Source organism: Coturnix japonica, chromosome 15 (assembly GCF_054131305.1).
Source record: "Coturnix japonica strain WE chromosome 15, WE-NBRP24, whole genome shotgun sequence".
NCBI lineage: Eukaryota > Metazoa > Chordata > Aves > Galliformes > Phasianidae > Coturnix > Coturnix japonica.
Window position 1 is genome coordinate 1,786,025 of NC_140677.1, and position 27,222 is coordinate 1,813,246.

The window sequence follows — 27,222 nt, forward strand, 5'->3', positions numbered from 1 at the left end:
GGAGACTCCCAGCACCGTCATTTTAACACTCAATACAATTCCATAGAGCCCATAGAGCTCGGTGGTATTCCTTCCAGGTACAAACACACAAACAATTGTGTGCCTTCTATTTTATATGCTGCTTTTTGCTGCATAGTCCCCACTTGTGCAAGGAAAATGATATTAATTAATATGCAATGAATATCCCACAGGACGAGTAAGGATTTCTCTCAGCACAGCAGTGGATGCATTTTGCTGATGGTCCTGAACAGAAGTTTCCACACAAAGTGAAGATTTTCATGTTGGAGCACCAAAATCTTCAATATCTACAGTGATCCAAGGGGAAAACTAAAGGAAACAAGGTGAGTTCCTGTTCTCTGATGCAGAAGGTATCGACAGCTCAGAACTGAGACAGGTCCATCACCATCCAACTGGTGCAGGATCCACCTCATGCTCACACGTTCCCTGTGCAGTGTGTGGTGATCTCAGTGCTGTGGGTTTATGGCGCACAGCGCTGCGCCCCGCTGCTCCCCCAGCCGCTCCACATCTAACGGGCAGCAGGAGCTCGGCGCCGCTGCCCCTTTAAGAGGCGTATAGTCACATGACTGCGGCTGCCACGTGGTCTTCCTGCCAATATGGCTGCGCCCGCGGCCGCCCGCCTCTCGTTCCTGCTGCTGGGGATCGTGGGCGCCGTGAAGGACTCGGCTCCCGGCGGGAGCTGCGGCTGCAGCGGTAGTCGCGGCCGTGGGGATGGGCGAGAGGCGGCGGCGCGGCGTTACTCGGCGGCGGCCAACGGTGACAAGAGTTCTGGGCGCGGGCCGGTGAGCGGCGGGCGGCGGCTGAGGGGGGATCCAGGGCGCTCTCTGAGGGGAGGGAGGAGGCTCAGGGCCGCGTTCTCAGGGTGTCAGCGGCCCGACACCACCCAGCCCCTGAACCGCGACCCGCTGTGCCACACCGTTATAACGTCACCGGGGATCGTGACTCCGCCGCTCCCCGGGCGGTCCGTGCGGGTATCACCGCTCTATGGAGAAAGAATTGTGCCCCATATCCGGCATATTAACACCCAGTGCCCCGCTGAGTGAGCTGCGTTCGGCCGTGGGAAACGGGGTGTCGAGGGGAGCAACGAGCAAATGTTGGTGTTTCGCTGTGGGCCTCATCGTAATGCAAACAGTCTGTGCCCGGCCCAGTGGGTGATGGATGTTTGTCGGCCTCTGCTGTTGGATTTCTGCTTCCGTAGTTCAGCTGTGATGCTTCTTAAGGATTAGTTCCTTGGCGTTAGATACCTGTACTTCAAAGCAGGATATTCAGTAACTGCTTAATTGATATTGTAAGTGTTCCTTCTGGGTGTGATATTGCTGCAGAAATGTATAGTGCCACATTCCACCATGTGCGGAAGAACGCTGTCAGGCACCTGAGCCCTGCACCCTGTGTTAACACCAAACATGCTGATGTTATCTTGAAGCTGATAAGGGAAGGTTCTGTTTCCAAACAGGAGGTGGAGCTGTGAAATGTGCCTTGCTGGAGCCTGATAGTCCTATGGAATCAATGTTGGTTGTTGGTCTTGGATGGGCAGTCTGTCTTCTTGGGTTTGGGAAATGAAAGAATGAGTTAATGTTTCACATCCTTTCAGACAGTGATTCTCTGATGAGTTTTCAGCCTTGCTTTGAACACTACTACAAGGAGTTATTTTAGCTACAGTGCATTGGAAAGAGTTTAGAAGGAAGTGGTGAACTCTGTTCCATGTTGTCATTCCCGAAGGCCTAAAAAATGTAAGCAGACTTATCCTGAAAGCCCTTTTATGGATTCTTTTACAGACTATCTTTAGGTGCTTGGATCCTTCGTAGTGGAAAAGTGTATATGAGGACACAGTTAGCTTTAAATGTAGCTAATTCAAAGGAAAAGTATTTGTAGTGTTTCTCATAACTCCGCTGCAAGTTATGTGAATTTAAGTGTTGCTGGGTAAGACTTAAGTGGAAGAAGATCTTGGGAATGCTTGGGGGGGAAAGAAAGCAGGAGGATAGTTCTTCCCTAAGGCATTCACGTTGATGAGTTGGGAAACATCTTGGCAAGCTGGTAGCACGAGCACTCAAAACATTACCTGGGGAGGTTTTACAGAGCAGTAGCTGTCACTTGTCATTCTAACAAATGCTTCTGAATGGGACGGGGGATGGGGACGGGGGGGGGGGTGCTATTATGTATTGTGTGAATGGCTGTTGGACAAGAAATAGTTTGAGCCATCTGTCGTCTTCAGAGTGGTCTTGAGAAACACCTGCTGCATGGGGACAAGACCTCTGGGGCATTTACTTTCTGAGAAAGGTGGAGGGAAATTTTGTTTCCCTGGAAAATGGATGGAAGACGTTTTATTGAGGCAGTTAAAATGTTTTTTTACTTTTGTTCTTTACTTCAGAAGCCGGAGGCCAGTCATACAGTGAAATGTATTGATGTGAAGGTGTCTCCTCTTTGGTCCACGCTGCTGCAGGTGTTGCCTGCCTGCCTGCCTGCTAGCAGTGTGACTAGTGATCAAATGCTGCAGGTGCCTCTTGTGAAATGGAGTCCCATAAGAAGTTGATATGCAAACGTGCAGGCTCTGCTTGCCCTCAGAAAAGTGCCTGACAGTTCTGTAATCTCGGGTTTCTTCACTGATGACTCAAGTCTTCCTAGGAATTCAGTAAAATGTAAAACTACTTATCTAATCATGAGTAAAAATTTCTCTGTTCTGTACTGCTTCTTGGCTCTTAATACAGTAGGAAAGCATGTTTTTGCTCATTTATCTTGGGCAAAAGTTCTGCATTGCCCAGACTAAATGTAGGAAGAGCTACAAATGGGATTTTTGCTCTCTGTTTAAGTTCTGTCTTACTGTTCCCTTCAAGCAGTTGGTGACTGAGATGTCAAGGCTGTCATTTTTGTTGTGACATTTTCATCTATCAGGTGCTGATCTGAACACAGGGACCTCCAAAGATGAGACAGAGGGGGAATAAAACCAATAAGAGGCCTTTCAGTCTTACATTTTCATAACTTTTGGATGTTAACTGTTTCCTCTGTAGATGGTTGCTATTCCAGGAGGAGTGTTCACTATGGGCACCGATGAGCCTGAAATACAGCAAGATGGAGAGTGGCCTGCAAGAAGAGTCCATGTTAGCAGCTTTTATATGGATCAATATGAGGTCAGCAATCAGGAATTTGAGAGATTCGTGAATTCTACTGGGTACCTTACTGAGGTAAGGTGGAAGAGTAAAGTCTCTTCTCATTGTTGTCTGTGTTGGAAAAAACCCTATTTAAAAGCTTTTTTTTGAAGGACATCACAATGTAGTATTGGGATTTGCATGCTAGAGTATTTTGGATGTAGGTAGGAGAGATGGAATTGTCTTGCTTTGTTGCCTAGGAGTCTATAAGGACATGAAGATAGATAAATACTGTTACTTTTTGTGTCTCGATATCTAAAATACATCTTTTTTTCCAGTGTAACTGAGGCAGCCTGGGTGAAACTAACAGATGGCTGAAGGTGTCTATATAGATTTTTTAGAATCATAGAATTGCTCAGGTTGGAAAAGACCTTCAAGATCATCAAGTCAAACCACAACCTAACCATAGTACCCCAATTCTAACAGCCCTCTGCTAAATCATGTCCCCGAGCACTGCACCTGAACAGTTTTAAGCGCATATGGGGATAGTGACTCAGCCACCCCCCTGGGAGCCTATTCCAGTACTTAATAACCCTTTCTGTATGGAAGTTTTTCCTGATATCCAACCTAAACCTCCCCTGGTACAACTTGAGGCTATTTCCCACCTGTCATCAGTGAGAAGACACCAAGCCAGCTCTCGCTTTAAGAACCTTTCAGATAATATTGAAAGAGAGCAACGTTCCCCTTCAACCTTCTCTTCCCCACACTAAACAGCCCCAGTTCCTTCAGTCTCTCCTGATAAAGCACATTCTCCAAGCCCTTCACAAGCTTTGTTGCTCTTCTTTGGACTTGCTCCAGCACCTCAATGTCCTTTTTGTACTGAGGTGCCCAGAACTGAATGCAATACTCAAGGTGCGACCTCACTGGTCCCAAGTATAGGAGGAGGATTACTTCCCTTTTTTAAAACCTTGGGGTCCAAGAACATCTTTGTACTAGTACAACAACATTATTAGATCTTTTTTTCCTTATTTAAAAGGAGCAGGGATGGAGAGATTTGAAAAATCACGTGATTGTTGAGGAATCTGCTGGCTAGTTCATTGCAGCTACTTGATAACAAGCTGAGTGGTAGGAGGTTCTTCTGCCAAAAGAAGACGTAATAGCAAGTATAATAATGGTTTCATGCAGAGTACTGAGAACAATGGAATAAGAAAGAATATGCTAAAGTACCTGAGAGAAAGAAGCTACCTTTGTATGAGGCACTGATCTTTCCTGACAGCTAATTGTTCCTACACAACTTTCAGAAAACCCTGTCAAATGCTTAGGCAAATAAAGGCATGGGTAATGATCAGGTCTCAAAGGAGACATTTTACTGAGTTCTTCTGATAAGCTGGTTCTCATCAGGAAGACAGAATCCTTATAGATAGAAATAGTGCTGTAGAAAAAATCAGCCCTTCTTCTATGTTTTTGGTTTCATTATGAAAAAGGTTGTGTAATGATTTTGAGTTTGAACAGGACTTGTTTGTTGCAAACAGCAATGTCCTTGAATGTTAGATTATTCATTGTAACATATTAAAGCAATTGGGGCAATTGGAACTGCATTTTTAATTAACAGAAGTGGGGGGGCGGGGGGGGGAAAACAACCCAAAAAACATTTGCAGAAGCTCTTTGAGCTGCCATCTGTCCAGTGACTGTTAAGAACAATGACATCCTGTGATACAATGCTGCCTTTCCATTCCAAAACAAATTCTTTGAAGGACAACTCAAAGTTACTGTTCCTTATTCTTGATAGAATAAAGCTCTAAATGCGACTGGCATCTTGAGAATAGTGTTTGTTCGATAATATGATCAAATCTTTTGTTCTTTCCATAGGCAGAGAAGTTCGGTGATTCCTTTGTGTTTGAGGGAATGCTGAGTGAAGAAGTGAAGGCTGAAATCCATCAGGCAGTGAGTAATGCAGCAGAGAAAATCCTGCTTGGAAATCACTGGGGTAGATGTATTGGCAGTTATAGCAACAATGTTTAAATTATGGTCTTTCCAAACCACTACACAAAAAGGCAATGTTTTCTTCTGGAGGAGAAATGAATTTTGGCAAAAAACAAAACAAAACAAAAACCACCTGAGTTTGGTAGCTAAAAAAGAAGGGAATTGGTACATGTTATGACAAACAACTGAGAGCAACAGGGTTTTTGTACTGAGTCATTTTCACCAACGTATTTTTTTCCTTGCAATGGATAGTGTGGTGTACAGTTGTAATTATACAGAGGTGAAATAGATGGAAAGCCAGAAGTTATATAGGAAAGGCTCACGGTCAAGATGCTCGCCAGTGTTAAAGCTCACTGTAGAAACTCCACGCAGGAGCAATCTCCAGAAGGAGATGCTGCCTTAGTGGTGGTCAGCCCTTAAATGGGAGCTAGGAGAGGTGGAGCCATCTCCACCCCTTCTGGGAGCACAGCTGAATTACCTTCACCTTTGTTCCCATGGCTGACCTGTCACTTCCCTCAGATGGTTAATCAGAGGTTCAGGCTATGATTAACAGTTTCCCATACATATGGTAACTTGGAGTAATCAGTGTTGATAGTTTTATATAAGCTAATTTCTTGATTGAGGGAGTATGTTGGTAGAGTTTAATTTTACCTTGTGTGAAAGGAGGAGGTTAATTGAAACCTCTCATCTGTGCTGTAAATGATTATGGCAAAAATGTGGGATTTGCTTTTCTCCTTCAAGGAAAGAAAGGTTTTGAGAATAGTTATTGTATTTTTATTGAAAATGACCATTTGTGTACTGTGAGATCTGAGATGGTTCAGTCGCCAAATACAATTGGTGCTGAATGGTGAATAAATACAGCTGCAATCATTCCAGCTTCGTGAGAGAAAATTCAGCTGTCAGTGTGGAGGAATTCTTTTTCCTGCCTTAGTTCCACAATTCAGAAATCTCTAACCAGGCGTTCTGCTGAAAGAAGTAAATAAACAAAATTCCAGTGTAAGTTCAGTCCTGGCTACTGGTATAAACAAACACAGTGTTGGGAGCCACTTTACTGGGTGTGTCAGCCAGATCCTAAAGTATTGCCTGTAGTGCTAACAGAGCCAGCATTATGCCAGAGAACTGGAACTGAGCCCACACTGGTCTTTTCGGCTGCCTTACTTTTAATGAGCATTTTCTGTACTTGTTTAAAGTAAACTTTCCAGGAGCTGCCTTTTTGCTGTGTTTTTCAGTATTTCTTATTAGGTCATTTTGCAAGTTACTGGCATAGAAAGCATCTTTGAAACAGACACGGAGAAAGATTGTACTGATTATTTTGGTGAAGTGCTCTGGAGTGCAGTGACTGCCTGCCTTGCTTGGCACTTCATGCTGTTGCTGTAGGCAAACTTTATCTCACAACATTACAGTGTTATAGAGCAGGTAAAAAAGTAAATGCCTTTTTTTCCGCCTCTTATTTGCTTGTCCCCTCACCAGCTGCATACCGTGACATCCAACTTTTGGGAAGGCATTTATTTTAGCATGGAAGAGGTGTCAGAATGCAGATCAGTGGTGGGGCTGAAAGGAGAACTTAGTCCTTTGTTGTATAGGCTTCTGCCTGTCACAGCTCTGTCTTTTTGTTGTTCTAGGACGTGTTTTGTTTGAGAGACTATAATGTTGAGAGTACTGTACAGAGGCTGGTGGTTTTCTTTTTTCTTTTTGCCTGTGACAGCACAGTATTGTAGGACAGAACAAGCAAGCATTCTTCTGTTGCAGGGAATAGAAGCATCATCTACGTCGATGCGACTTTAGAATGCAACTCAGTCAGACTGCTTCTGAAACACAAGTTGTGTGAGGGTAACGCTTATCCTCTCTTACTGAAACTAAGAGATGTGCATTGGCAGTTTGCTATGCATTGCTGTCAAGAAATGTTGCTATAGTCAACTGGCGAGAAACTAAAATGTAGAAGCTTTACAGCTACTGTGCAGGGATTCTAATGGCTCTGCAGAAGCAAATCCTTCCTAGAGATCTGCAAGGGGAGCTGAACCACCATCAGAAGTACCTGTAGCCTCTAGCTTGCTAGATGGCCCCTGAAATGTTTCAGTTTTACTGGTACCAGCTGAGGGAAAAAGATGAAAGGAATCTAACTCTATTTAAAAAAAAAATAGTGAACATATTTTAAAATTTGGCAGCTGCAGTATAACTATTAAAATGTGATTAGAAAAGGTATAAGCAGCATGAATTTGGTTTGCTTCAATAAGCTGTTATGATCAGCAATAGAGAAGCCTAAGGCTTCTTTGTCCAAGTGTGCTTGAGTCAGCTGGTAATATGAAGCACGGAGTGTATCTTCTTGAACCATAACCATCATCATGAAGAGTAGAAATAAGCTAGAAATGTTTAAGTGTCATTTGTACTGCACTAAACTGGTGGGGAAAATGACTACTACTGCTTTGCCTTAATGGCTTAGATGTGGTTTGAGGCTGTTCTCCAGCTGAAGAAAAGCAATATGGGTGTGTATTTTGTGAGTAGGGCAAAAATTGGGAAAAGGTGAAAGTGAAGATATCAAACTGAATGTGTTTGTGTCCAACAGTTTGTGATAATAGCAGAGTTGGGGAGGGGGGCATGGGGGGTGGGGGGGGGATTGTGGTGATATCTGTCTGGGGTTTTGCTCTGTTTGGGCACCTAGACTTCTCCGTATGTTAAGCTGGATGGTTTTGTTGTAGTGCCTGAAAAGAAGCAGGCAGCTACAGCAGCACAGAGGTGGGGCTGTGAAAGCTGATGCAGAAGCAAGCCAACTTAGCACGTAGAGCAATTGTTGGAGCTTTGGGTGTGCGTTTCCTGAAGGTGAGGTCTCCCAGATATCTACTGCTGAAGAATGTAGGTTGGACCTAACCCTTCTCTTGAAGGAAGCAGTAAAAAGGGGTGTAGCAACCAGCAACTGAATTGTTCCAGGCTTCTGAAAATGCAGGTTTTAGTTATGGCCTCTTAAGTTTGCTGTGGTAATGTGGCAGAAAGTAGAAATGTCGCATGGTCACAGATGAAGGTGATGCTGACAAAACTGGCACTGACTTCTTGTAGGATTTTCTAGGCAGAGGGAGGGCCTTTGAAACCAAAACTTCTTGCGTGGGCTTGCCTGTTTCAATAGCTTCACAAACTAGAATAAAACTTTGGACTTGCAAGTTAAAAACATCTGCTAATTTACTGCATCTGTTACATGTTTTAAGTCATGGTGTTTCTTGGATACTTGGTCTTCAGTGTAAATGTCATAGATAGAGTGCAACCATCTGAGTAGTCAGAAGGCTTTTTCTTCCTTGTTTTTGGAGGAGTGTGGGAAGGTGGATGGAGAAAGAAGACCTCTCAAAACTTAGAGATGATGTTTATTGGTGTTTTATGATGAGACTACTTGCCTGGCATCTTATCTCCATGACTGAATTAAGGAGGAAGTAGAAAGGGGAAATCCTTGGCTGGTGCTATTATTCCATTTGTATGGGAATTCAATGCATCCTAGGGCAAAGATCATGAAGGCTGTGTCTGCCAGATGAGAAAGCAGTGAGGTGTACTTGCCCATGAAGGGATTTAAGAGCTCTCGCAAATAATTGCAAGAGTTCTTGCTTGCTGTGCAGCTACTATGAAAAAGGTAAACAGAACAGCACTTACCAAGGCTGGAGCACAGCGTACATCAAATTTGCTCACTGAAGAGTTGTGGGAACATTTTAATCCTTGGCTTCTGGAAGATAGCGAAATTAATTTTTGCCTTTAGGCCAGATGGACTCTGCAATAAAGAGACCAAGTGCATCCAAATCTGCATTCTCCATTTATTTTCAGGTAGTGCTTAATTTATGATCTAAGAATGCAATGAAATCAGTTTGCTGGCAGACTTGAGCAAGCACTATTGAATTGGAGTTCTCTCAGTCTAGAAGTATTGGATGGTTTTAATCCCATTTTGTTTGGAATCTCTGCAATAGTCTCTCTGTACAAATTTACTCATTTATAGCAGTATCTCTAGAAAATGAGGAAAACATTGTGCGTTTCAGGATTAATTTGCAATATTCATTTGCAGGAGGGGATAGCATTCCTAGCATTCACTATGGACTTGGAAAAATGTACCTCTTGTCAGCTTATGTTAACACACTGTGGCGTGGGAGAAAAGGGGTAGGGTTTGGTATCAGTTCCTGATGCTGTTAAGATGTCAGCATATCTTCTGCTGAAGCAGAAGCTGGTAATCATGTCGATTGGTAGTTTGAGTCACCTCTACTGCAGCTGGCTCTTGCATTCTCAGAATCCTTTCAGAGGAAACTGAAATTAAAGGAAGAAATGGGTGAGCACCTTCTTGCAGGCCTCATTGCTTCAGAAATCCCTGCAAGAAGCTGATGAGGTGGAGCTGTGGAACTGTCGGTCTCTATTTTCTTAAACTTGATCTTGAAACTAAAGAAAGAAGGAAATTAACCAGTAATATTGGATTATCTTTATCAGTATAAACTTCAGCTTTAAAGCTGGGTGAAGCTTTTGCCTCAGGCTTTAGGTGTATCTGTGTGCAAACCTCGTTCTTAAGGCTTATATTCATTTGGTTATTGGAAAAAGTGACCAGCTGGAGTGCAAAATTAGATGTTGGCTGAAAAATGAGCTTCCAAAGATGGAACTCACCAGGAATATCAGCTCCTCAAAAGAAACTTCTCTGGATTCCAAAACTTGCACTTAATCAATCTCACTGGATTTTAGTATCAAAGAATTCTGGCTATTTTTCTTGGAGAACTGAGACAGCTTTGAAGTATTGTGCTATTTGAATGAGATTCAATAACCTTTCCTTATGTGAAGGAAAATGCCTCTTCGTAAAGGTAGAGTGTTCTTTTCCAGTTAAATATGAAATCTTGTCACTAACTGGCTTTAAAATACATTTAATTCTATGAAGGTGCCTCACTTCATTTTTGCATTGCTGCAGTTTCAGACTTCTTAAAAATGATGCAAACAATATCAATACTTAGTATTGAACAAGTACAAGTAGCCTTTTTGCTTCCATTTCTGAGCTCATGTGGGTGGCTAGAAACCCTAGAATGAGAACAGATTCTTTAATTACAGCTTTTTGTGGAGCTGGAGATTTGAATTGATATAATAAATAGTGTAAGATCTATGGTAACATTATGGGTGCTGGTAATGTCCAGGATGAGTTACCATGGGGGTGGGGGGATGCCTCAACTACTCCAAGCTACTTCATTGAACTTAATTCCTAATGTGGTGGAGAACTTGGCAATCAAGTTTCAGTTCAGGTTATGTACATAATTACAGAATTGGTTCTGCTGCAGAGCATTTTCAAGTACAGGTATGAATGATAGCTGCAGCTACTGGTGCAAGCTGGAAAAGATCTCTTCTTTGTCCTGAGCCTTGAGTCCCTATTCACTTTCTCACTATTTACATTTGTGATGTCTCCCTGACTCAGTTACAGCTGTTTCAATTTAAACACAAGCCTGTTGCTATGGGGATGATGTACTGCATAGAAATAGGTCATGCTTGTGCCGTTTGCAGCGTGCTGATAAAAAGGAGAAGCAGCACCACAGGCTGGCTGAGGTGAGCAGGGTGTGTGCATCTGCCAAAGGGCTTTGCCTTGTCTTTGGAAAGTGGCTTTTCAGTCAAGTGGGAGCCACGGCACAGCTCCTCCTGTTTAAACTGCCCCTTGTTGTGTGTGCATTCTGAGCCTGACTGCAAATCTTTGTGCCTTCCAATGGTTTCCCTGTGATCCTGAGCGGGATGTGAGGTGTCAGCAAGCAACCAAAGCATTGGTAGGTGGATGTCAGCCCTGAGCAGGACCTTGCTAATGTGGCAGCCCAGAATAGCTGCTGCCTGCTGATGTCTGGCACTGCTGGGTACTGATCCCAGGGCTCTGCAGATCCAATTGAAGCCACAGCCCACTTTGCAGGCAGGTGCAGGTAATGCTACCTGCACGCAGCAGGAGGTTCTGCTGCAAGGGAAGGAGGTGCTGTGATAATATATGCCTGGGAGCTGCATAGAGGCAGTGGGAGGCATCTCTGCCTGAATCTTAACCAAGGGAAGGTTTTGAGGGGTACAAGGAAGATACGCCAATACTACACAGATAATAGGTGTAATAGGGCTTGTTGCTTGGGCCTAACCTAAAAAGATTTCTGTGGTTTCTGAAGGGAAAATGCCAGTGACTCATCTGTTTTTCAGTATGCTCTAAACTTTTATTTCTTAAACTGCTTGCCCTACTAAAAATGTTAAATTTTCTGTCTTCTGTTCACCTCTTTCCTCAGTAGTTGATAAATCATCTGCACAAGGTTTAGGATATGGCATAAAGGAAGAAAAGTTAACAGGTTTGTGTAACTATATTTGATGATAAACAAATCCTCAACCCAAAATGATATCCTTGACTGAAAAACTGCTTCTACCTCACAGTAGTAAAGACGTCCACAACACTGGGTGTATTTCTCAGAGATGATGCTTCTTAACGTCCCTGCTTCTAGCCCATGCACATGCTGCTTTTGTAGCTAAGAGGATGCTTTTGCAAATTAAAGTTGTACTGTGCTTCTCATACATAAATGTGATTAGAAAGTAAAATTTGGGGCTGAAGTGAGGCTTGAGGTGAGGGGAGGCTCCTTGCAAAGTGCCCAGTGCTGTGTTAGCCCAAGATCAATACAGATGTTTTCATGGCTGCTGGCTGTGGTTGTGTTTTATGTGGGAAATGTTCCTGCTGTTTCTGCACTGCCAGGAACATGGTGTGATGCTGCTGATGAAAATGACTTTGCTGATGTTTCCCTATCCGGTAATTTTTGGAATTTTTCTTCAAGACAATTGTGAAGTTGTCAGAAAGTCACCAGTTAATGGAGCAGTTAAAGTCAGGATATCACAGCCTACCTTGATAAGAAAATTGAATACTTAAAACTTCTTAACTTTAATGCAAGCTGATAGTGGGAGTGTAGGTTTCAATTCAGCAAATTGCTTCATTTGAGTGGAAAACTTGTAGGTTGGAGTAACCTATTGATCTTCATGGTGTTATTGTATGTTCTTGTTTCTTCAGTGCTAGGAGCCCATGATAAGCAGCACAGTGAGTGCCTGAAGTTTAATCCTGAAGCAGAGCTGGATAATGCCATGTTTCCCTCTGGGTCAGACCAGAACAAGAACGAGTTTTTCTGCTTCCAAAATGCACTTTGCTACCAGAACTGCACTTCCTTATGCATCAAGGCTGCAGTGCAGCACCAGAACAGTCTTGTTTAACCAGTTCTGTTACAAGTGATAGCTGTGCTATAAAGGGGGAATCAGTATAGAGCCGACATCCTCTTCTGATTCAGTTTCTCTTCAAGATCTATTCAGCAGCGTTTGCTGCTGCTTTTTCAAAGGGAGTCTCCTGCCAGTCCACGGAGCACACTTAGGAGCAAGGCATGAGAATGTGGAGCGTTATGAAAGGAGCTAAGCTCATTAGTGGTAAGGGAGAGCTTTGCTGTGTGAAATGTGATGTTGTAATGTTACTAATTAGCTTTCCCACTAATTAGATTTAGAGCAATTAAAAGCTTTGCAGACTTCTGAGAAGTTTTTGAAAGGGCTGTAAATTTCAGGTACATTACTCTCTTTTGGAAAGAGTATCCTGGCACATGCTCAGTGCTGCCAGCATCTGACTTAAATTAGTTTCCGCTTAATCATTGGCTGCTGCATGCAGTCTATCACTCTTGTCAGTGTCCTAATACTCTGTAAGTCCTCTGAAGGTACTGGCGGCCATTTGGTGTTCAGTGAAGCAGAGCCAGAAACAGAAGATGTGCACACGCAGTGCTGTCATGCAGACAGAGCGTATTTTTTTTCCTGTTTAAAATAAACCATTCTGATCGCAAGCATCTGGTTTTACTTTTGCACAGTGAAAGTGTTGTCTAAAATTAGTCTTCTGCAGGTCAGGTCTTTGCAGTCACCAAAAAGTAGCAGTTCAATTAATGAAATGTTGTATTGCACTCAGTGACTGTCAGGCTGGAATCCTACTCCTCATGTTTGTATTCAGGGAGAACTTTCAGCAAATAGAACTGTCTCTCTCTTCTTTTCCTCTAGGAGTTGGCAAATTCTGACCTGAGATTCCTGTCCTCTCTTAAGTGCAGACTAAAGCTCAAAACAAAGAATTAGATAAATCAGACTAGTGTTAAGACTGTTGTCTGTAGTATCTGTTCATCAGCTCGGCCACTATGAGGCTTTGGATAGCTCTATGAGAGCTGAATATCTGAGATGAAGGAAAGTCCCATTTGGGGTTGAGTGCTCAGTAACAAAGCTGTAGTTTCTAGTGAGAGATGAAATACTTTAGTACCCCCTCCCTCCCAAAAACAAAGCATGAGAGCCTCTAATTGTAATGAGTGTCAATATTTTTGTCAGTTACTGAACTACAGTTGTGTGGCTGATACCAATTTGTTTGCTCCTCATGCTGGGGAGATCAGAAACAAGATCTTTAAGAAATGTCACTACTTTGGTACCTTGGAAGTAAACCTAGTAGGAGAAATCCTTAGGTGAGTGTATTCCATGAATACTTCCTTAACATTGCAAAGCCAAAATGGAGACTTCTGGTCACAGAACTGGATGTTTGCATTGTTGCACAGCATTCTGTTCACAAGCTCGATGTTGCTCAGTAAGCTTGCTTTTAAATACATGAAGCTTCTCTTCTGTATCTCTCCCGTCTCCACCTTCTGGAAGCTGACAGCAAGTACTTCAGATTCAGTTAAATTAGCTGGGAATCAGAAGTGTTCCAAGACATGTGTTTTGACCCTTGCTGAAGGATGTCCTCAGGATTTTTAGCTATTCTAAAACATGGAGTCCGGGGAGAAAATAATTGGGATGAGTACACTCTTCAATCTAAAGCTGTTTTTTATCTCTGCAGTGTGTGTCAGACCAAAATCAGGCAGGAGGCTCATTGGTCTGAATGTACTGTGGGAAAAATATTGTGAAAGGATTGAGTAAAACTGTAATATTCCAGATGTTTTTCAACTGCTGCCACTTGAGATGCATTTGACGTATCCTTTCAGAAGAATTATACACGAGAATTTCAGAGAGGACAGGCTGGTCCACTTCAGGAGCTGTGCTGAAGGCTGTGCCTTCCCAAGGAATAAACCCTGGCTTAGATCAGACATGCAGGTGAGAAAATCTGGGAAGGTAGGAGAGACAGCCAGGAGGCAGCACTGCAGGGAGGTGTGCTCAGGGTGCCTGCCTCTTACATGTGTTTGGGTGGTATTTCCTCTGTGTGATCCATACCTTTGGTTATTTTTTGGCCAGCATCATTGTAATGTGGATCCAGTGATCATTTTTCTTCCTCAGAGGTGATTTGGAATGTAGTACGTAAACTAGCTACAAGCAGAGTGTTGAGTTAAAGCTTTACAGCCATTTGTTATTGGATTTGTTTCTTTCGGAATAGTCTTCAGCTGGGAATTCTGGACATCTTCCTTGTCCATTTCTGTCTCCTTTCAGGTTGCAGCTGCTCCCTGGTGGTTGCCTGTGAAGGGAGCCAACTGGAGGCAACCCGAGGGTCCTGGCTCCAGCATCCTCAGCAGGTAAGGTGTAAGTGGCCATTCAGTTGTTGCTGCTTGCTGTAAATATGCCTGTAAATGTGTTACCTGACTTGGACGCTTACTTAGGTGTCAGTGTCCTCATTTTTGACCTTTTAAATTCCTTCTCTCACTAGGCAAATGACAAAGAAATTGACACTAACTGCTTAACTAGTTGAAGTTTCACAGCTGCTACTGGAAATAGCCAGACTCGCTAGCCTAGATCTAGTGGATGTTGGCATGGTTTTGAGTCCCCTAAGGACAGGGTTAGGTTAGTGTAACATCATCTGATAGCTGAACTGCTTAGTAACAAGTCCATTGTCTCTTCCCCAAGGGCAATGAAAATTATCTGAGGCAAAAATAGAGATAATATCAGGAGGCATTGTTAGGGGGAGATTGAGAAATTGAGGTCACAGTCAGCACATAACAGCTGGAAAAATGCCATGCAAATCTTGCCTTGCAGAAGTATAGTACAAATTTAGGCTGGTGCAACTGCTAGTGAACTTCTGTATGAAAGCAGTATCCTGCTTCCATAGATGTAGACAGACTTGTTAAAACAAGGCAGAAAAGAGAAGTGAATAGGAGTTCCTCTTGATCAGTGTCCTCAGCTCTCAAACCCTATTGGTCTGTCAGAGGCTTGGATGGATTGATCCTTGTGACAAGAATAACTGGGCATTCATTCTGGAAAGAGAGCATAGGGTTCCAAGTGCAATCCTGGAAACAAACCAAGGGAAAGATGGGAGCCTTTCTGTGAACTGTGGGTTGCCTGAAGCACACAGAGAAAAATACTTATCTGTTAAACTTCTGCAGGTGACTGTTTCCTGGATTGGGTGCTGCAAAAGATCGTGTTGCTGTCTCTCAAAAACCCCACTACTGAAAGCAAATAAAGAACCTGCAGCAAAGAGAGGGGTGTACAAGGAATTGAACAGCAGGCCCGATTTGCCATTAAACTGCAATGTGTATTTACCTATCAAATCTTAGTTACTTGTTAAGATACTATTAAGCCAGCTGAGAAATGGGTCCTGCTGCAGTCTTCAATTACCTTTGGTGTCTTCCCTTGGGATTCTGAGCATTTCCCAGAAGGCAGCGACTCAGCAGCTCCTTGCTGGCTCTTCAGTGCAGCAGGTTTCTGACATGAGAGAGTGCAAGCTACACCAGACATGCTGCTGTAGAGCTGTACATCAAAGCATGTTCTTCATTCTGTCTGATGGTTGCATTACCCATCCAGCACCTACCAGTAGCTCTGCTTTTCTTTAAACAGCTTATTTTCTGTGGAAGTAATTTAGTAACTTGTCCAGTTCTAACTGAAACACCAGAGCTGTCAACTTTCTCAGTGTTCTGTGGCCATCTCTTCAGAATTTTGGGGAGTGCCTGTTTTGCATTGCTATGAAACCTCCTGCTTCTGTTGATGGCCTTGTCCTGTTTGTTTTACTTTCCAGGATGGACCATCCTGTTCTTCATGTGTCCTGGAATGATGCTGTAGCATTTTGCACATGGGCAGGGAAACGATTACCAACTGAGGCTGAGTGGGAGTACAGCTGTCGAGGGGGCCTTGAGAGAAGGTACCTGCCACTGATGTCTCTTATCTTGTTTAAAACTGATGGTTACTAGAAAAGAAGTTGAGAGGTTTTAAAGCTGAGAGGTTTTTATCTTTCCCTCCATGTTTCTTTTGTATAGTGGATGCCTCTATGGTAAATATAACGCAGGCTTATTCTGAACATATTGCTTTATACCACCTAAGATGTGTAACAAAAAGTGAACGCAAAGAGCCCAGGAGGAGGAGATGTGATACAAAGCCAAGGCCGAGGGTTGCTGTTATTGCAGGAGATGGGAGATAAAGCAAAAAAGGTTTAGTGTCAAGGCTGCAAGAGTTGTGAAAGAGCTTGAGAAGTAATTATGTGTGTTGCTTCATAACCTTAGGATCAGTGGCTACCTTTTAGGTGATCGTGGGCTTGGGGAGAAGGGGGAGACCAAGTGAACAACAGTTCTATGTTCTGAACTACGTGCTGCGCAGGGCAGTGCTAGCAAGGGCTGCCTTTTCCTCCTCCAGATACAAATTGCCCTTGTAGAAGCCTTGTTATTCTTTAAAGACTTCTTGCTTTAAAGATATTGGTACAAATGGAACTGGAATACAAGCAACTTCTCCCAGGGTAAGGTGGTATGTAAAAGGGTGGATAAGGTATTTTATTAAAAAGAATAAAACAAAAGTTTGACAACTGTTTTTGTGTCTTTTAATAGACTTTTCCCGTGGGGCAACAAGCTTCAGCCAAAAGGTCAGCATTATGCTAACATCTGGCAGGGAGTGTTCCCTACTAACAACACCGCAGAAGATGGATACAAAGGAACTGCACCGGTAAGCGTGTCTCCAAGTGAATTACCATATGGAAATTAACTTACTCTTCCTAAAATTGAAGTTCGTGTTTAACATAATGAACGGTGGATGTTTTCCATTTCTTTACTTTCACCTTCAGATTTTCAAGTTCCAATATGTTTCACTGCAGGCCTGAGTATTACCAAGGGATACGTTTTAAAAGCTTAATTGAGAAGTAAAGATTACCTCCATTTTAACTTCTAGTCCTTCTCAAGCTGACCTCTTTTCCCCATTTCCAACCACTTCTAAGTCAGATGCTGAAGTTCTCTCATGCCTCTACTTTTGGCCTCACCGTTTCTTAGCTCTCATTTTTTTGGTAGGTGTCCCCAAGCTACAGAAATTGTACTGTAAAAGAAATGCAGCTTCCTTTTTTGGAGCCTGTCCATCAGAGCAAACAATAGGGTGGGTGTTTTTTTTTTTTTTTCCAAGATAGGAATGGAATTAAGTGGCAGTTTAAAAGTTTAATCAGTGAAGAAATCTGTGTGTATGAGCTGACAGCCATTCTTGCTTCTCCTAGCTGGGGAGAGGGAATCTAGAAGTTGTGAGAATGAGCGCACAGTTTGGAATGCTGATGCCATGTGCAGTTCTGTGTGTGTTTGTCAGATGATGCTCCTCTTCAGAGGATCAGTCAGCAAAATTGATGAGGATATGCCAGGTGCTGTAATGTAAATAGTGCTGAGAACACTGCAGATCATAACTGTTTGTTCTTCAGTTCTGTTTCACTGAGGTGGAGTAAGCGAATGTGTTACAGTTCTGTGCTGCTGGTTTGTCTGTTTTTGAGATGTAAAGGTGGAATTCTTGGCAGAAATCAACGTGCCTTCAGAAAACTGGTTTTCAGGTTTAAAAACCTGATTCCATGTAGAATGGTTTAAAGAACTGGCCGTTATTTGTCTTGTATAGGTCACTGCGTTTCCTCCCAATGGTTATGGCTTGTACAATATTGTGGGAAATGCCTGGGAGTGGACATCTGACTGGTGGGCTGTTCATCATTCAGCAGACGAAGCTCACAACCCTGTAAGTATATTACTGGCACACATGAGGGCCCAGCTCCCTCCTGCTACTCGGGTTTGGTTGCTGATTAGAAACCTACTCTTCTTTGCTCCTCTTTGTGTATTGCACCACAAGTCGTCAGCGCTGAAACAGCAGTGCAGTATTGCAGTTTCATTTATTTACTTGGCCTCTGCCATTGGTTAGGAGTTGAATGCTTCCAAACTGACATCGGGTGAAACAAGCAAAGAATTTGCCAATGCAATGGAATAAATGGGAGCGGGGGCATTTTGGTACAAGCAGAGCTATTTATTTTTTTTCCAGGTGGAGAACAAACCATCCTGGATTATTTTAATGGATTCTACTAGATCACTTAATGCTGAGCATGTAACAAAGCTGATCTTTATGGAGCGAAATAGCCTTCTGGGCTTTAAAGGGGTTAATCTTTGGTTATCTTTATGGCAGCCAGTGGAAGAGAGGCCCAGCAGGGTAAGCTTTATATTTGGGGTTTGTTGTACCATATCTCTCAGCAGATTCAAGCTCTAATGTTACATATCCTCTCTCATTTATCTAGGGTGACTAAATCTGAGAAGTGAACTGCTCCACTCTCACAGTACTTTTTTTGTTCAAATACGGTTATCTCTAATGAGAAAACCAGTTAAGCCTCTCTGGGCAGAAGCTATCTGTTTCCTGCCAGATTTGAGTATCCCCATGCTGTGGTCTTGTACATATTGTCTTTGTCTGGTACGCTGGGCATAATCACAGCCCTCTGTGGGAAGTCAGTAGCTGTAAGCAGCTTGAGGAACATGTTAAACTTTGGTCAGTACATTGCAGAGCTTGACATTCTGCTGTTAATTCCGGACGATGTTGCCAGCATGAGACCCACTCTTGGGTCTAATTGCACAAGATCTGTTCTAGCAGTTTCAGTGCACTGATGGAGACCTCTTAACATACCAAGCACATTGGTTGATTCTAGGTTACTTGTATCCCAGGAGGGCGCCACAGGTTCTTTTGGTAGTTTAAGCTGTGGATCAGATGGTGCATTTACATACATCTCCCCCAGTGACTGAACTGCTTTGACTGTAGCTTTTTCCTTGCTTGGTGTTTAAAATTTGGGCGGGCTATTCTCTAGCTTCTGTTTGCAGGCAGTCTTCAATAGCTTAGAAATAGCTGAAAGCAAACGAAGATTCAAGAAGAAGCCTTGAATAGTTAGCAGAGTGCAGATGTGGATGAAAGTGAAGAAGAAAGTTAGCAAACTTCTGTGTCAGAGTAGGTGAGTATTGATTCAGTGCAACTTACGAACTCAGGGTAAGAGGAAGCAAATAAGTAGCACTGAGATTTTTGTTGCAGACTGTGGCAGCTGTGATTTGTGCCAGGAAAGCTTCTGCTTTTCCCCTCTCTGTGCCTGGCACCAAAGTATGACTATGGACATGCACTACCTCAGCGGAGCAAGAAGGACCCTGTACCCGTCCCTACTCTTTCAGAGACAAACAGCATCCGTGTCCCTGGGAAAGAATGCAGGTCTGGTAGTTTGCAGCACACTGCAGTTATTCCTGGGCCTGTTCATCTGTTGCTCACTTTAACAGCTACTTCAGATTTGGCCACTTGTCTCTTCCTGCTGTGTTTATAATATTGGTGCAGTAGTACTTTTGCATTAAATGAAGGTGATGGTGAGAAACAAGTGTTATATCTGACTCAAGAATTTTGCTCTCTATTAAACTCAAGAGGAAAGGATTTAACCATTGGGTGTTAACAATTTTGTTTTTTAGGTTTTTCAGTTGTAAACAAGTTGTCAGGATATGGTGTCTGAGGCAGGACCCCTCCAGTGTGAGTTCTGAACAGTTCTCCTGATGAAATGGAAAAGGAAACCGAATCTCATAATGTGAAGACATGTCCCAGAATAGCCAGGCTGCAGAACCTTCTGAGACATTAGAAATTATTAGCACTGTTAACTATCAGTGCCAGTCTTCCAAGTCTCTCCAGAGTACAGTTCAATGTAACCCATATATGGAGTATGTTCTTTTTGCCCGGAAGGTGGATTCCTTCAAGAGGGTCAGAGCTTAGTGAAAGTTTCTTAACACGTTTGGTCCATCTAATATGCTGTTTCCAGGTCATCTAAATGGCTGCTAGGGAGCACGGTGATGCACAGAGCCTTTGTAGAGGAGCTGAGCTGCGTTGTGGAGTAAAAGACAATCACTGGCTGCTTTTCACAGAACTTCCTCAGTTTTGTGGCCAACTGTTCACCTTCAGCAGTTTGGGAGCATTATCTACCCAGAGGATACTGTTTCACAGTAACGGAGGTTACTGGAGAACACCGTATGAGGTTTTTGCAGTGGTAAAGCATATCAGTGCTGTGATCTTGCTTCAGAAGCTGGGGGAGGGGAGTTCAACTTAATTTCTTTGTTATCAAATATCTTCTGCCAGGCCAAAATTGAGTATCATAAGTTATTTGTAACTAACAGAAAGAGCTTGGGCTGTGACCGTTTTCTTTAGTTTTCATGCTTCTTCAGTTTGCTGCCCCATCACAATGTGCTCCAGCAGTTAGAGCTGTGTGTCTGGACATCAGCCCTCCTTTTGACCCTCAAATAGCACACCTCTTAGTTTAAGAGTCACTTCAGAGCTCACAGCAAAGACCAAAGCTTCGTATTTGAGTTTCGTTTTGTAATGGGAAATCCTGTTCAACAGCTCCATTGTGTTCTGGCTTGTTCTCCTGGCTTTTTTAGGTCAGTTTTCTCATGGCTGGGTGTACCCTGGCTTCCCTGAAATGAGATTAACAGGTTGCCTGAGTTGATTGTGCCCATTAATGACTTAGAGTGGGGAACAGTGTTACCTATGTGCACTTTCTGGGAAAGCAGCATCCAGAGATGTTGAAAAAGAGGAAACCTGCCCAAGGGGAGCAGCCAGGCTTGGAAACCAGCAGACAGTGTGTGGATGTGCTTTTCCTTGGATATTTGTAGGATGTTAAATGTAGGAGTAGGCCAGTTCTCTTTCTGTCGGATTTCCTATAAGCCTTTACAGTAAGTGTGAGACCTCTGACGTTCCAGTGTGGTAAATCCTCAACATGAAGGAAATATTTGCTGCAATAGCTGCATTCTGTTGGTCAAGGCCTGTCCTTCATGCCTTGAATGCAAGCACAGCACCCTCATGATACGTCCTGGATGTGTGGGCTGCCTGTTGGGCACGAGAAGAACAATAATTGGCACATCTTATTTTGTTTTTAACTTATTATGGTACCTTTCTATGGTTTGTCTTACATCACTTCCATGCTCTGCAGCATTGAGTTATTTTCTCCTAACTGCTAAAAACTGAGTTAATATCTTTCTTGCAACCTGCATTTGTTGGTTATATGTAATGGCCTTAGCAGAAAGTACAGCCTTTTTTCTTCCTATATTCCTCTTTTTCTTCTTTCTTGATAAGGTTTTGTGTAAAATTTGACATCATTTATACATCCTACTGTCCAGTGAAGGCTGTGTCAGCTTGTGCCTCAAGTGAATGGCTCTTTGAGGCCTGTAGGTGATAAGGAAATGTTTTGATTGCACATCAGTGTAATGTAGACAGGAAAAAAAAAGTCATGCAAATTAACTGAGAGGCAGCTCAGTGACTGTGCTATATTCTAGGTTTGCCTTGCTGCTTTTCTAACAAAACAGATTTTCTTGATCTTGTTGCTTTTATAGGACATATTCTTGTGGCTTCCTCCTGAAAATAGATTCACAGTGCACATGGACACTAAAAAGCTTATAGGAATGCTTGATGTCAACAGTGCGAACATGGAGGATGGCAGCAGTCTCTAATGTTAAGCAGTAGATGAGTGTAAGCAGTAGATGGGTGCAGTTGTAACTGCTTCACAGCTACGAGGAACCATGGGGGAGAATTGCTCACCTGCTCAATAAACATTCAACAGAGCTAGCAGAAGGGTTATCATGGGAGCCCAGTGTCTCCTTGAAGTAGTGGGCCATTATTTAGAGTTGGAATTGAGGAGGAATGGTGAAATAACTTTGTTAAAGCTAATCTAGAGCCAATTTCATAAGCATTTGAAGTAAATCACCTACATTACTCTGCAAATGGACACGCAATTGCAGAATTGTTGCTCATAAACACGGTGCTTTCTGCAGACCTTTTTAGCTGTCACAAAGCTGCATAATAACAGATGTAGCACACAGCAATGGGAGCTGTTACAGAATGTCTTGCAGCACAGTCACTTGTGCTTCAGTCTGCTCTTTGGACTGAGAAGGCAGTAAGCACCAAATGTTGGAGATTACAGCCCTTCATCTCTGTCTGGTCACAGATGCTCCAAAGAAATGTTTATTTGACTCACTGTGGTGGGACTGATGAGAGTCTTATTTCACTGATAATGCAGGCTGGTAGGTGAAAATATGTGATCTTAAGAAAAGTAAAAAACTACAGAATATTAACTGCTTTTAAAGCTTTTTGGCTTGGGCACACTGAAGGTTTGTGTACTCAGAGCACCTATGGATGCTGTGCTCCATCTCCCTGCTCTCACAACTTCTTACCCTTCACGCTATGATTGGCAATTGCTGTCCCTGTGAGTGCTAACGGTGTCCTCTCCTCCACAGAAAGGGCCCTCGTCGGGGACTGACCGAGTGAAGAAGGGTGGATCATACATGTGCCACAAGGTACTGTGAAACAGCCAGCTGCACAATTAATCCTTTAGCCAGGGGGTCGTTAGCAGTTTCTGCTTTCTACTCCCATTCTCTTCATTTATGATGTTATGGCTCTAACCTGAAGGTCCTGCTGGGCGGCTGATACTTGACCTCATCAGAAAATTGAAAACATCCTGCATAAACCTAGATGAATATTTCTTTTTGTTCTACTGGGTAGTGCTAGTTTTCCTCTGGAAGGAGACACAGATGTCTCTGTGTGGCAAAAAGGAAGTAAGCATAGATACTGTTGGCCAGAAAAACCGAAGCTCCTCAAGTTCTGACTTGCATGGGAAACTGAAAGCAGCTCATCCAAAGTACTGCTTGTTCAAGAGATTCCAGCTCTAGATAAGTGTATCTTTCTATAATGCAGAGCTCAATGTGAAACTCAATGTAAAAGACAGGTGACCTTTCATCATCTGGAACTCAAAACCTTTTTATCACCAGGGCTGACCTGACAACCTGGAAAGTACCACAAACTTTCAATGCAAGTTTTAACTCAGTGCAGATTTCTAAGCCTGAGTCTGAATGCACACAGTGTCTTTGGTGGGACAGTAACATGGCAGCTGCTGGTGCTTCTCATGTACCATGGGATCTGAATAAGCTATAGGGGTTGCTCTGTTCAGTCTCATCCCACTCCTTCCTAGAAGATGGTTTTGGATCTTGGAGGACTCCTAGCCCTGACCTTATTTTCCAGTTGAGAACTGTTGAATTAGCTGTGTTCAGATTGGTCGGCTTGGAAAGGAGTTGGGTTGGCACACGGCACTGTATAAGTGTGTTTTTAAGAATTAAATACAGAGAAGCCAAAGAGCCTCCAAAGGATAAATTACCGATGTGATTGCCAAGCTGTGCTCTTACCCCAAGTGTCTTCATGAATGTTTTCTGATGTTGGGGAGGTTACTGAACAGTTCAGAACTGAAGTTGGTAAGAAATATTATTACATCCTAATTAAAATACCTATTTGCTATAAGCAAACGATCTTCTGTAGAAATCAGCAGGGATTCATTCCAGTTTGTCAGGGTTAAAATAAAAATACCACTTTTCAGTATGGGTAACTGTACTTCCTCAACTGTTGGATGTTCTTAAGGAATGACTCCTGACCCATGAACAATACCAAGTGTTTGGAGAGGGGCAGCTCTTTTGGCTTGATAGCTGACTATCGGGTACAGCCACAGAGGAATAACTATTGTGGTGTTTTGGTTTAACTGAGAGTGGGAAACACAGAATAGGATCCACAAAGCTTCTTTCATGAACATGAATCATGTATTAAACTGTTCACTTTGCACTGCAGAAAACACTCAAGTATTTCTCATTGTCACTAAAGCTGTTCTGTTCCTTTTTCCTTTTCAAAGTCTGAAGCTGGGAAACCATCCTCATAATTAAATTAAATATTTATACAGTGAGATCCTATTTTCTACACTGATTTCCTTCTTAGGTGAAATCAATGTCAGAAGTTAATTAGTGGTTTTGATTAAATTAACACTTAAATAGACTCATCTTTGGTGATGAATAATGTGACCCATTTTAAAGGCTTGTGAAGATTCTGGTCTGTCCTGGTGTATTTTGTAGGTGATAAAACTAGGCTGAGTATCAAGACAAAAATCCAAGTGCTATTAGAACAAGGACTTCTTATTGGTTGCCTGAAAATCTACTTAGACTGCTTGCTGTTCTACCTCTTAAAGCTGACAAAGGTTCCAGCATGCACCTTTCAGCTTCCAAATCCTAATAGTTTGCTGCTGAAGTTGAGGGCTGGACCTCTCCAGCACGAGGTTGGAGCAGCATTGTCCCTTCCTGCTTAGGCTGCTCAGTGTCAGTATCTGAGCTAGAGAAGAATGGGGTTTTGAGCATCTCCTTAGATGGAGAGAACTTGGTGCTGACACAGAGGAACATGGTGGGCTTGCTGCCTCTGCAGGGCAGCATGGTGCAGTGCTGTCTGCCTGCTGTCATGGTGTCACTGCCCTCAGAGCTGTACTGAGGCAGTCGCTCAGTAGCTGAGCCCAAATTCCTCAAAGGATTTGGATTTAAAGGGGGGAAATCCCCAACAACGAACTGCCAGCCCTTCCTTCCCTCCCCAGCAGAGTGAGGCAGCACTGTTTTATTAACTTGGCTGCTCCAGAAACGTGGTTCAGAGCCTGACCGTGTGCTGCTGACCCAGCCTGAAGGAGATGGCGCTGCCTGTTGGAGGCTTGGCCAGCAGGGAGGGCTGACAATGAAAACCCTGAACCACGGGTGTTTTAGTGGGGCACAGCTTGGGTGGATTATGCTGGGATATCCCAAGCTGTACAGCAACCCCAGCCCTTCTGGTAACAGCACCACTGTTCTTCCTTGCTTCAGTGAGCAACTGCTTCTGAGCAGCCTAACCTAACAGCTGAGCACGGAACCTGGTGGTTTTGTGAGGTTTGGAAATCACCACGATTAATGGCAGATAATTAACAATAAATAACACTGAATAGCATTTATTTTTTTCCCCAAGGAGCGTAATGAAATGAATGTGCAGACACATGACCAAGTCTGCCCAGCCAGGCAATGTACAAAGCACCTCACAGCCCAGTGTGTGCATCTCACTATAAAGACTGCTGGCCTCGCCTTATTCAGTGGGATCAATGCAATGCAATTGAATCACTTCCTCAGTGGTTTCATTTTAAACACATTTTTATAGCTGCTGGTCCAGATTATATTTCAATTACAAATATCCTTTAAGTCCTAACCATACTGGGGAAGTTGATGGTGGTCACTTATGCTTTTGTTGGAGCAGGATGTGTTATTAGTGCCTTCTGATGCTAGCAGAGATCTGGCCATTCAAACTATTTTTGTATTTGTTGTGATTGCTCTCATTATGTTGATACTTACCTTCCTTCTAGCGCAGTGACATTGACCTGCATCGGTTCAAGGCCTTCCCAATTGTGTTTGAAATGATTTGCTCTATCACTCTTAACAAGCTTTTGCCTGAAGTAACACGAGATGAGACCGGTTCTGAAGTGATCTTTGTCCCTCTTTCTCTCTAGTCTTATTGCTACAGGTATCGTTGTGCAGCCCGCAGCCAAAACACCCCTGATAGCTCTGCTTCAAATCTGGGCTTTCGCTGTGCAGCAGATGCTTGGCCTGACCCACAGTGACCAGATGGGCTGCACTGCACTCAGGGAAGATGCATGCAGTGTCACCTGCTGATATGAGAGAGAATGGAAGATCTTGTGCTTAAAGTTCCTGTTGGGCAGGAGAACTCCAGCACTCACCAACGCTGCTTGTAGCCCTGTATGCCTATGTTTGAGGCCTGGACTTTCATTGTGACCAAGCTTCTTAGAGGTACTGCCTTCAGTGGGAGTAGCCTGGACTTACACAAGCACAAACCTGAGCAGAAACATGCAGGCTGTGTTTTCAAATGGTAACTTGATTTAGTAGATCCTTTGGAAAAGTTCTTTAATGATGTTTGAGTTTCCATGCTCAGATCCAATAAGGATTTCACAGACTCCTGGATAGCTCTAAAAGAAACCTGAAGCAGTTACTGCTTCCATAACCTTGTAGGAGACATGTTTAGAAAGGAGACAAAGATGACACAGGGACAGTTAGTGCAGCTGGTGTATTACATTCCAATTGCAGTGAAAATCAAATCCAGCTTTTTGGGGCGCAATGCTTACACCTCTTTATGGAAGAAGTGCATTCTGCTACTGGGGGGGATAATCATCACTATGAAGATTAGAAATGTGTGTATTTGAATAAAATATCGGGATTTCTTTATGCTGAAGACTTCATTCATGGAAAAACACTGACAACTTGCTTTGTATTTCTCTTGGCTGGGTTGTAGCCTTACTTTCAGAACTGTAAATGTAGCATAAGAAACTGAGGCGAATGAATGACGGCTAGAATAGAATTCATTCAGTCAAAATATGGCAAATGGAACTATGGGCCCTAAGGTCTAATGAGGTAAATTAAGAAACTGTTGTCTGTTCCCCTGTACAAAACAAGCACCAAATAAAACAACCTCTCCTTGCTTAAAAGAATGGTAGCAAGGAGAAGGGTGGTGAACTGAGAGCTACCTCATTTTGGGATCTGAATGTATTTCAGCCCAGACACGAAGTGTTTTGCATCACCGCTCACGTGAAGATGGTTCCTGGAAACAATGTTAGAGCAGGGCTGTGCTGGAGCCTTCACAGGGAATGGCTGTGCTCTAACACAGCTGTGTTCATGGACCTGTTACACAGCAGTGTTGCTGACCTCTATCAGGCCGTGTAAGTACCTGTGTTAAATGGACTGAACTCGGCAGCCTTGTCAGATGCTCTCAGAGATAACGATGAAAAATGTGATGGATTAACAGAATTTTTGCATTGATGACACCCTTTCCCAGCAGTGTTTTCTTTGCAATAAAGTAGGTGCGGGTCAATGCAGTCTGAGCTGAATTCAAACCCGTGCTCCCTCTCCGCTTGGTGTTTGATGCTGGGAGGTGCTGGAGAGAATCTGGGGAGCCCTTCCCTGAGCAACAGCCTCTGGAGCAATGGGGAGCAGCAGAAACCATTATTCACCAGCATGGTAAAAGCCAGGCTTCTGTAGCAAGTAGTTTGTATGCTAAGGGTGTTTTACCAGCATTAAATGTGTTCAATCTGTGTATTACAAACATCTTTTCCCATTATCCTTAATAG

At 43.2% G+C, this 27,222-nt stretch overlaps 1 protein-coding gene across 8 annotated transcripts; it reads left to right on the forward strand.

The window, feature by feature from the left end:
• The first annotated feature begins 196 nt into the window (after nt 1-196).
• On the forward strand, nt 197-26,323 carry SUMF1 (sulfatase modifying factor 1). 8 transcript variants are annotated; one of them, XR_014934540.1, is made up of 12 exons: nt 213-341; nt 3,024-3,197; nt 4,971-5,045; nt 14,496-14,578; nt 16,012-16,134; nt 16,811-16,925; nt 17,844-17,957; nt 18,255-18,419; nt 19,076-19,203; nt 19,281-19,451; nt 22,505-22,564; nt 25,594-26,323. XR_014934540.1 is itself a non-coding variant. In XM_085516120.1 (9 exons), the coding sequence occupies exons 2-9, from the start codon at nt 3,024-3,026 to the stop codon at nt 25,702-25,704; spliced, it is 855 nt and encodes a 284-aa protein (XP_085372246.1). In that variant the 5' UTR covers nt 197-341; the 3' UTR covers nt 25,705-26,323. The 8 variants fall into 8 exon arrangements, 3 of the variants coding, with proteins under 3 accessions (XP_085372246.1, XP_015730805.2, XP_085372247.1); XR_014934538.1 differs by lacking the exon at nt 213-341 and adding an exon at nt 589-800; XR_014934541.1 differs by lacking the exons at nt 213-341; nt 18,255-18,419 and adding an exon at nt 589-800 and having other exon boundaries at nt 19,063-19,203.
• The last annotated feature ends 899 nt before the right edge of the window (nt 26,324-27,222 follow it).

Bases quoted from the DNA above. Each gene is read 5' to 3' on its own strand.
- SUMF1 (XM_015875319.3), top strand. From the start codon at position 615: ATGGCTGCGCCCGCGGCCGCCCGCCTCTCGTTCCTGCTGCTGGGGATC. The intron at 3,198-4,970 runs GTAAGGTGGAAG...TTCTTTCCATAG, and splicing joins CTACTGGGTACCTTACTGAG to GCAGAGAAGTTCGGTGATTC. The intron at 17,958-22,504 runs GTAAGTATATTA...TCTCCTCCACAG, and splicing joins CAGACGAAGCTCACAACCCT to AAAGGGCCCTCGTCGGGGAC.